We start from the raw sequence: 11199 nt of genomic DNA on the forward strand, positions 1-11199 counted from the left end.
CCACACTTTACAAACACTATATTATTTTGAAATAAAAAATACTTTCAAACTTAAAAACATCAGCTCAAATACTTAATCACTACTACAGAACACATGTTCATTTCTAACTCACCATTGTAGTTGGTATGCAGATTTCAAATGTCACACACGCATACAATTCTTTCTTTGTCACATAGTACATGTAAAGCACCGATTTTATCAAGAATGAAACCAGTAATGGCACAATTTCTCTGTCGCTCCACACATAAATACATGTAAAGAACAAATCAGAATACTTCATTCCTTCAACGACATTCCAAAAATTATCTCCACTGGTTAATTTTGAATTTTCCATATGAAAAGCTACTTAATATTCCGCCCCACATACAGGTAACAAGTTCAGCCTATTTTATCACCACACTTTCTGGAACATTCAACGACACCTGCTGGTTAAAAGTTAATCAATTCTTTTTTTTAACCTAACGATATAGTTTTGCAACGTTTTATCGAACATTTAATGGCACATGCAGGTTTAAAGTTCACAATAGGGGTCAGTAGTTCATCAGCTTTGTCCCCAACTCCAGCAGCACCTCAAATTACGCCCCAGCGCCATCAGACCCGTAGGAGTCAGTGTTTTCCATTTTACAAATACCGAATTCATTTGATACGCACAAATTTACCTTCACACTCCCTATATAACACCCCCTAAGCACCATACACAAGTTACAATGTTTGAAACAAAAGTTCCTCCGAGTAGGTATAACTACATGCTGTCACTACTTGAACATATGTGGCGCAGCAGCCAGAGCACATGACTTCACAGCATATGACACACAGTTTGGGCTCATGCTTTCATCCCCGAGTCCGGCAGTACCTCACCTTAGCGGCATGAGACTCTAGACTAAACCTCACATATTTTTTTACCCCAGGACTTTCAGACCAGGAGGGGTCATTAGTTTGTCCTAATAAGTATAAACACATGCTGACACTACTTCCACAGGTGTAGTGCAGCGGCCACAGCACATGACTTCACAGCATAAGACCTTATTATGAGATTGGCAGTTTGACTGCTTTATTACAAGTTGGGTGGTCAGACCGCCATAGGACCACTGCTACCGCCAGGGATCCGCGATCCCTGGAGGTCTTGCAGCGGTCTGAGGCCCCGAATATGCTGGTGGTGACGCTGAAGCAATGCCAAGCATATTAGGAGTTTCCTCAGTGCATCAGTTTTCATGGCGTGAAAAGTGCTGCGGTGAGGAAACAAAGGGCAGGGCCTTCTGTTGCCTCTGCGCCAGGAGATGCATACAGGGGGCACATGGTGTCTCATGGTGCTCACTAGTTTAGCCCGCAGCCTCTTTCGGTGCACACAATCAGTGTGACTTTGACATCTACAAAACAGTGGTGTGGTGTTGAACTTTTTTTTAATCTGTTGGTCCACAGTGAAAGCGTTCAGATATTTGTCATAGTTCATGCCCCTTTGTTAAAGCCTGTTTGATTAATCTGTATTATCTCATGTTAACTAGTCCAAGACGACAGGTCTTGTAGCAGTACCGTGGTAAAATATCTGGCCTCATTATCCAGCAGGGAAAAGCAAAACAGGGATCTAAAACAAGAGTAAATGCAAAAATTCACAAATCTCAAATTCTTCAGTCAACCCATTGAAAAGTGAGTCACTCTCCTGTTTATTTACAGTCTGCGTTGATATTTGCATGTCACTGGAACTATATTGAATCTTTCACAGAATAACATGAATTTTAATTAACATTGATTCATGATTATTCTGATAAAATAGCTAAACTGGTATTGTGGAAGCTATAGCATAGCAACTGTGTCAGCATTAAGAAAAGAATAATTTCCTCTCTCCCTGTGCAATACTGACATCTAGTGTCTGTAGAAAAATAACTGCACCAGTTATAATGGTCTGTGTTTTTTAAAGACTTGCGTTTTTTCCCTGTAGGGCAGTGGTTAAACAAAAATTATATATATATATATATATATATATATATATATATATATATATATATATATATATATATATATATATACACATACATATATACATATATATATCCTGGAAACTCGAACCACTTCCTAATTCCACCCACGGAGGATTAGGCGAGGATATATATATATATATATATATATATATATATATATGCAGCGGGGTGTGCAGCGCTCTCACCCAACAGGGTATTATATTTGAAAAACTGACTTTGGCAGCTGATTTCCACTGTGATTTATGAAATTGGGAGTCTTGTGGTATTATTTCTTGGACTATCTTAACCACTTAGGGCGGGACTCTGTAATACAATAAATATCTGCTTTCATTCAGCCCGCATTTATGTCAGTTACTGCCAGTGATCAAGAGCACGGAGGATGCTCGAAACGCGTTTGGCATTGAGAGGGCTGCCACACGCTGCAACACTTGCTGCCTGCGATGATTTGTGTGTTAACCCCTACTTGTGTGGAACCTTCCTAGAGGCAACTCTGTGTGGAATATATATATATTCTTAAGGAGAGTTCGAGCGATAATGTGAAGCGGTTTTCCCGCGAACCGCTAGCAGCACCCGTTCCTGAGTGCACAGCTTTCCGTGGGAGGTGAGCGTTTTCCGAGGAGGAGTAACGCTGTGCACCGCTGTGGCTGCTGGACAACAACGCAAGGATCACAACAGGACCGGCAAGGACGCCGTGGAAGGGCAGCGCTGGATCTACTCCGGAGCTCCTGACGACCGACGAACGTGCCGGTGAGCAAATTGTTTTGCTTTCTGCCCGTCTTTCACGCATAATGTTTAGCGTGTGGCAGCATTGAACAGCAGAGCGCCAGCGGTACCGAGGGCAACCAGACGCGAGGGAACAAGCACTGGGGGTTGCTTAGTAACACACAGCAAGCAATACCCCCTGTTATCAGACCCATCCACATTTGCAAAAAACGTAAGAATGTTTTCCGATACAGAGCGCATGAACGCAGCAAAGGATATGTTTAAACGCAAGGGGGCTCCAGTACAAGCGGCGGATAAAACAACAATATCTGTCGAATCAACACAGGATCGTAAATTAAAGGACATATTCACTAAGCTGGAGAAACTGCATGAGCGCGAAGTGCGCAAGTGGTGGGAGGCTACGAGCCTCACAAACTATATTGAGGAGAAGAGAGTGCCAAGGGGGCTGAGAGTTCACACGGTGCCTTCGTATGAACATCCAGACCCTCAAATGCTCACCAACTGGTTCGACCACACAGCATCCTACTGCGAAGGCACATTGAAAATTCTAGTCAAATATGCCTGGAGCGATAGAGGGAAAGTGTTGGAAGAAATTGATACCATCAATGAGGAGCTGGATACAGAAATGGATACGGGGATCAAAGCAACAATATCTCAATACAGAGATCAGATGAAAGCTAGGCTGGCAAAATACGAACAAAAAATCAGAATGCGCAAACAAGAAAAGTATGAGCGCGATGCAAACGACTACGCGACTGGGCGCGTTTTGACGTATGCAAAAAAGTTCGATGCCCCCCGCAAAGCTCTTCAGAAGAGAACAATGACAGCGACGGCAAGCAGCAGGCCGGAAGCCGAACCCGCCACATCAGAATCAGACCTGACTGAGAATGAGTCAGGAGATGAACAACGGAGGCAGAACGAACTGGATTCAGAAGATGTGCGACAAAATGCACAAGGAGCCCTACCTAAGAAGACTCCTTTTCAGGAGGAATACGAGATCATCAAGAGCAGTTGGCTAAGGGGCGGAAAAAACAAACCGCCCGATGTGGACGCAAATGCGCATGCAGATGCCAATGCAACAGCAACATCGAACAGAGGAGGAGGACGAGGAGGGCAGGCGGTGGGAAAAACAGGCAGAGGAAACGTAAGAACCTCTGGATGGGCGAGCCGCCAAACAAACAAAAAGTAAGAACTATGAATCCACAAACCAATACCGACCAAACCAGCCTAACTGTAGTGAATCTAACAAACAAACGATTGACGGAAGCTGAATTAGAAGTCTTAAGTCTGGGTCTCACGTTTTGTCCCTCAAATGACCTCGAATATACACAAACCAGGATTGACCTGTTTCGATTCACCAGGAAGCTGAAGCTTCACAAACACTTTAAGTTGCGCCCATACCTGAGGAGCACCAAGAAGGGCCCTAAAATAAACGAGACGGACATACTTAGTGTTAAAGATCTACCAGCTATCGAGGCATTAGAGGACTTACGATTGGAGCAGGATTCAGACCAACAACAGGAAAACCTGTCCATCGCCCAACGGGCGGTCCTCCAAAGGGTCGAGCAAGAGAGAGAGGAGAGCACATTCAAGCCTGCATCGACCTTTGTACCTCAAACATCTTGGGACGCAATTGACGTCTTCACGGAGGCAATGAAAAGAGACCTGACTGCGTACAGAAAATCCCAACCGTCAATCACAACTAACAACATCACTGAGGACCAACGCCAAGCTTTGAAGGGCCTGATGAATGACGAGTCTACAGTTATCAAGCCCTCTGACAAGGGGGGCAACGTGGTTCTTATGAGTCGAGACCTATACCGAGCTGAAGCCTTGAGGCAACTTGCAGATAACAACTACTACAGGGAACGTACGAATGCTGTGTATCAAACCAGTATAATCAGATACGATGCTCTAGTGCAAAAATGGTATAACCATAATATGCTCGGAAAGGACGAGAATCTTTTTCTCAGGAACCACACCCCCATGTTACCAACGTTCTATCATCTCCCCAAGCTTCACAAAGACATGGAAAACCCTCCCGGACGACCAATAATATCATCCATTGGGAGTTTGACCAAGAACATGTCTCGCTTCGTTGACAATATTTTGTTTCCCTTAGTAACAAAACTTGAATCCTACATAAGGGACACTAAAGACTTTCTGACTAAGATCCAGGAACTAACATGGGACTCTGGGTACCTGCTGATGGTGTTGGACATTACCAGCCTTTACACTCGTATAGACCATAGGCAGGGTCTCGAAGCCATTAAACATGCTCTGGGTCAACGTCCAATGAGGTATGCATGTCATAACGAAATGATTTTGGAGTTCACAGAGTTCTGCCTGACCAACAACATTTTCCTCTTTGAGGATCAGATGTACATACAAACATCTGGGACGGCGATGGGTACCTGCTTTGCTCCCAGCTATGCGAACCTCTTCGTTGGCTGGTGGGAGAAGCAGGTGCCCAGGAGCTGCACGGCAGGGACTGGGATAGGGCAGGTCAAATGCTGGTATCGTTATATTGACGATTTGTTTATTGTTTGGGATGGAGGAATGGACTCAGCAGAAGAATTCATTAAAATCCTTAATAATAACGATCTCAATCTGCACTTCTCGGGCTCGGTTAGTCCGGTGAGAGCGGAGTACCTAGACCTGAGGGGGTACATTGAAGATAATCAGATGCATACCACCCTGCATAGAAAGGACACTGCTGGCAATTCTACACTCTTTGCCAGCAGTAGCCATCCCACCCAACTTAAGAACAGCATTCCCTACGGAGAGCTATTAAGGATCCGCAGGAACTGCTCTAAGGACTCCGATTTTGAGGCGGCTGCCTCAGAATGCAGAGAGATTTTCCATGAGGGGTTATGGCACCACCTTACTTACGAATACTCTGAAAAAAGTAAGGAAGATGCAAAGATCGCAACTCTTGGCAACTGAGAATCCTGTAGTAGGTAGGAACAGAAATTCGAACAAGAGTGATGGCAAATTCAGACTCATTACTCCTTATTCAAAAGGAGCAGGGGTTCTGAAAGACATGCTCACAAAAAATTGGAACATTTTGAAAACAGATAGCGTACTCGCAGGTGACCTACCGGCTTATCCTCTAATCACATTTAGCAGAGCTAGGTCACTCAGTGACATGCTTGTCTCAAGTCACCTCGACAAACTAACACCGAAAACCAACTCCCTGAAGCGGATGGCAGGCTTCTTTCCTTGCGGCCACTGCAAGGCTTGCAGTGGCAGCAAACGGGTGCTATTATTTGACATACCTGATACCGGGAAGAAAGTGCCGATCAAACACTTCATTACATGCAGCTCCCAGTTTGTGGTTTATTGTTTGGTCTGTCCGTGTGGCTTACGCTACATAGGCAGCACGATCAAGGAGCTCAAGCTGAGGATCCTGGAGCACCAACGGGCGATCGAGAAAGTAGACACCTCATATCCGGTCGCCCGGCACTTTGCAGAGGAGCATAGTAAAGATCGCAAGCAACTCCGATTCTTCGGATTGGACATTGTTCCACCGAATGCAAGAGGAGGTGATAGGTTGAGGAGACTCCGCAGACTAGAGTCCAGATACATCGTAGATCTTTCTACAAAACAACCTGGTGGGCTCAACAGCGGGGAGGAACTAGCATATCACTTGGGAAAGTAATATCATAGGAGGAGCAAACTTCCCTTTCCGATAGGAAGCTTGGTACACTAAAATGAAAATCCAACTAGAATGTGTATGCTCCCTGAGGATCAAAATAACGTGAACACCATAAGATCAGATATACTCTTCCACACATGTTCTTTTGGTATGTCTTCGATTTTGATACCCATGATCTTGACTTATGAATTTCTGTATCCTAATGTTGAACCTTAATTATGACTAAAATGCAAACTGTGATATATTTTTTGTCCCCCGTTGCAGTTGAGGATAGACTACCATAGGTGTGTAAATATGTAAATTTATGTATAATCCAGCTTGCATATATATACATTGGGTATGACAGGCATGCAACTTACCTTGCATATGTATGTATAGATATTGCCAGCACGCAACATTACGGAGCACGTGAGGGATGCTGTGATCAATATCATGAGTTTATAATCTTGAACATAGGCTTTGTCGTTATCATCAAGGATGATAGTGTATTACAGGAGAATCAGTATTTTGATATGGATATTTGAATCCTAGATATTTACAAACAATGTGTGTCCTGAGAACATCCGTCTTGACAACCTAGCTTCATTATTTATCTCAATACACACCAGACCGTGGTTTAGTCTAACTTGACCTTTGTAAATATACCTTTTCTTTGCGAGTTCCCTGAACCAATAGAGTATCTTTAATGCTATATATCCCGTAAATAGCTATGTTTAGTAATTATGATAAATTATGATGAAATAATTTGGTACAATTCCACTCAAGGGACAGGAGCATAATCCTCTTTTTCCATGTGCCTGATGACTTTCCTTACTTCTTATGTTTTTTGCACTGTTTTGATTATGTTAGCATTGTACAAAATGCCATAGGACACCAGCCGATCCACGGCTTTATTTTCAAACGTGATAACTTCATGTTTAAATTATAAAAGACCTCTATCTGGATAGAACACCATTCCAAGATGGCGCCCATAGTGGCTTAAAGGGGTATAGTCCTATGTCCATGACAATGCTCACGAATTGTTTGTTTATAGAATGGATTGTAGGATGTGGATGAATGACACACTGACGAAGGCTCACGCTGAAACGCGTCTGTGCTTTTTTGTTCCCTCTAATTAAACTCTGGTTTACTCTTGGTCCGCGAGTGCTGCCTCTTTCCTAAAGGATCTTAAGGAGAGTTCGAGCGATAATATATATATATATCCCACAAACACCGTGAGGCCCAATACTGTGAAAGTGGCTTTATTTCCAAAATCCAGCAGCGCCAGTTTCCATTTGTCTAACGTTTCGGCACCATTGCCTTGATCACAGACTGGAACACAAGCGCCCAGGTGCGCTTGGGCTTACTTTAACTAATTGCATCACGTGACTGACATCACCATACTACTGATCCCACAGTGCATTGTACAGGTTTTTAAAAAAATGCAAACAGGACGATATCCTGTTATGATCGTGCAGTGAAAAGCTATCTTTCCGGAATGTAACATGCCATGAGAACAATTGCGGTATGTACAAACTCACCTGACTGTGTTTAAAAATAACCCCACAGCAACAACAATGCTTGTATTTCGAAATAACCACCACGAAGGACTTAACATCTTTGGACTTCCAGCTTGCATTTTTAAAAAACCTTTACAATGCACTGCGGGATCAGTAGTATGGTGATGTCAGTCACGTGATGTAATTAGTTAAAGTACGCCCAAGCGCACCTGGGCGCTTGTGTTCCAGTCTGTGATCAAGGCAATGGTGCCGAAACGTTAGACAAATGGAAACTGGTGCTGCTGGATTTTGGAAATAAAGCCACTTTCACAGTATTGGGCCTCACGGTGTTTGTGTGACCTATGGGTGTTTGATGAGCTGCTCCGTGCTCATTGTGTGAGGCCGCCCTGAAGAGTCTGGGGCTCCGGAACGGGGAAATGCTTTTCTGGATGTTTAATGGAGGAGCCTGACTCACTTGCGCCTTCAACCTACTAAGGAATGCCACTAGAGCAAAAAAAGAACGGCGCATGGAAGGGATTCAAACAGGACGATATCCTGTTATGATCGTGCAGTGAAAAGCTATCTTTCCGGAATGTAACATGCCATGAGAACAATTGCAGTATGTACAAACTCACCTGACTGTGTTTAAAAATAACCCCACAGCAACAACAGTGCTTGTATTTCGAAGTAATCACCACGAAGGGCTTAACATCTTTGGACTTCCAGCTTGCATTTTTAAAAAACCTTTACAATGCACTGTGGGATCAGTAGTATGGTGATGTCAGTCACGTGATGCAATTAGTTAAAGTACGCCCAAGCGCACCTGGGCGCTTGTGTTCCAGTCTGTGATCAAGGCAATGGTGCCGAAACGTTAGACAAAAGGAAACTGGCGCTGCTGGATTTTGGAAATAAAGCCACTTTCACAGTAGTGGGCCTCACGGTGTTTGTGTGACCTATGGGTGTTTGATGAGCTGCTCCGTGCTCATTGTGTGAGGCCGCCCTGAAGAGTCTGGGGCTCCGGAACGGGGAAATGCTTTTATGGATATATAGTCCAAGTCAATGCGCTCTCAGACACCGAAAATAAACCAGGTAATCCAGAAGTTTCAAGGGTGTTTAATCCACCTACAACATGTTTCGGCTTACAAAATGCCTTGTTCACATAAATGATCCTGTGCAACCCAACATATTAAATAAAGCATTATGGCAAGTAATCAAAAACATAGGACAACCGTAATGGTTGGCAAAACAGTGGCGGACATCTTGGAGTGTCACAACAAACAGGTAAATAAATGCACAACACTTAATCTTCGTGTGTATCGCGGTTGCGTTCCCAAACGGAAATAACGTATTACATACCAGCTATATCTCCAGGAATTGAGGTCAGAGACATGATAATAATGCAGGCCATTGGTATGCAGGGCTGTTCAAGGAAAACATCAATCACATTAGCAGTGTAATCGCCACATCTGAGGACAGCAGCAGTAATGGTTGTACAGTCCTGGATTGGAAGCCACACAGTGCCCTAGATTATGAGCACGTTGGTGGCAAATGCGTAATTGGCAAATGCATGCATGGTTCTAAATGGAAAGTAAAAGAAGGAGTACTCGATCGGTGAAAACATACTGCAAGTCTCTTGAAAGAGTACATAAAGCCCTAATAATTGCTGCAAAAAAGTGAACAGAATGTGTGGCCGGGCAAAGTGAGGGTCACGTGTAGCGGAAAAGTAGCGTACCGCATAAGTGTGTGAAATATAGTTTCTCACGGTATGCTGCAGTGACTGCTGTCATGCGATGACAGTTACAAAGTAAAATACTCTGGAACTCGTGCCATCTACCAAGGTCAGACAGACGTGTCATGAGGTCACGTGAGGCATGTATATCATGACTGGTAACGAGGGAGTTACTATGTGAAACACTCACAGACCCTTACTGAGAGACAAGTGTCTTACTGTCACATGATACGTGTAAATCCACGAGATCAGACGCCGACAGAGTAAATGAAAGTACTTGCCACGAAGGTCCATCTGTGAAGGCGTGCTCAGTGAGAATAATTGCGTCGCAGTCATCGAAGAGGAGGAAGGGAATGCCCGTGACTGAGTGTGGTGATTGGGCCCCCTCTGGGAATCCTCCTGTGGGAAAACATATGATAAAAGCAACATTAGACAAAGAAAACAATATCAATAAGATAAACGCATCAATGCACAGAGGAGAGAGAATAAAAAAGCTGAAAACAATGTATGTACAAAAGTCCCGGTGTCTGCCTAGTAAACTGTTGATACTAATAGGCTTCCTGTCCCAAACATGTAAAGAAATGTTTGAGGCAGCTCCAGAGAAAGTTGGAATGGCATGGGACAACCAGATGAGTCGCACCATTCCATGTGTAAGTGGTTAAGCACATTGTTGCGAACATTGCTTGTGTTATACCATAAATGAGCTGTTTTGGCAATGTCAGGATCTCGCTCACTTCTTTTCCAACAAAATTGACAATTTAATAGTAGAAATCAACAGTAACAAAACTAACACTGCCTCTCAGACCGACCTGGAGTATACTCTCAGTGTAAATCAGACCTTAGAACACTGGCCGCCTATTACGATCGATACTTTAAAGTCCATCCTTAAGACCATCAAATCTGGTTCTCCGTGCGACCCTATTCCCATTAATATAATGAAACTACTGGACACTCCCTCCCTTGAAATCATTGTGGACACACTAAACTCTTCCTTGGATCTCTCTACAGTACCCACTCTTCAGAAGCACGCTATGGTGACTCCACTACTAAAGAAACCAACAGCAGACCCTGAAACACTGATAAACTACAGGCTCATCTCACTTCTCCCTGCTCTTTCCAAATGTTTGGAAAGACACGTGCACTCTGCTTTAACTCTTTTTTCCGAAGAAAACTCTCTCCTTCATTCGACTCAGTCTGGTTTCCGAACTGGCTTCTCCATGGAAACCGCTCTGCTGGGAGTCACCGAAACCATTCAGAAACTCCTTGACGACGGTCAAACGGTTGCTCTTGTTCTTCTTGACCTGAGCGCAGCCTTTGACACTGTGTCGCACGAAAGGTTACTAACCACGCTAGGAAAAAACAGGATCTGTGGCGATGCTTTGAAATGGATTAGGTCCTTTTTGGAGCAACGGACGTTCCAAATTACCTCATCCATAGCATGCTCTGGACCTTTCAACTCCCCCCACGGAGTACCGCAGGGTTCTATTCTCAGCCCGTTGTTTTTCAACCTTTATCTTAGACCTCTGGCAGATGTAGTGGAGAGATCTGGACTTACCCTCATGACATACGCAGACGATTCACAGATTGTCTTCTCTCTGTCTGAATCTAGTCCACATCCCGTCTCTCCTTAAACAA

The 11199-nt window shown here is 43.9% G+C and overlaps 1 protein-coding gene across 1 annotated transcript in view; it reads right to left on the reverse strand.

Moving 5' to 3' along the window:
• The window catches only part of LOC144752615 (uncharacterized), a 230719-nt gene extending 220487 nt beyond the window's left edge, over positions 1 to 10232 (reverse strand). Inside the window, exons 1-2 of the mRNA XM_078640494.1 lie at positions 10205 to 10232; positions 9846 to 9963 (exon numbers count right to left, since the gene is read on the reverse strand). Of these exons, the coding sequence (XP_078496620.1) occupies positions 9846 to 9963; positions 10205 to 10232 (146 nt within the window). The remainder of the gene's footprint in view (positions 1 to 9845; positions 9964 to 10204) is intronic.
• Between the last annotated feature and the right edge of the window lie 967 nt (positions 10233 to 11199).

Source organism: Lissotriton helveticus, chromosome 5_1 (genome assembly GCF_964261635.1).
Source record: "Lissotriton helveticus chromosome 5_1, aLisHel1.1, whole genome shotgun sequence".
Classification (NCBI taxonomy): Eukaryota; Metazoa; Chordata; class Amphibia; order Caudata; family Salamandridae; genus Lissotriton; species Lissotriton helveticus.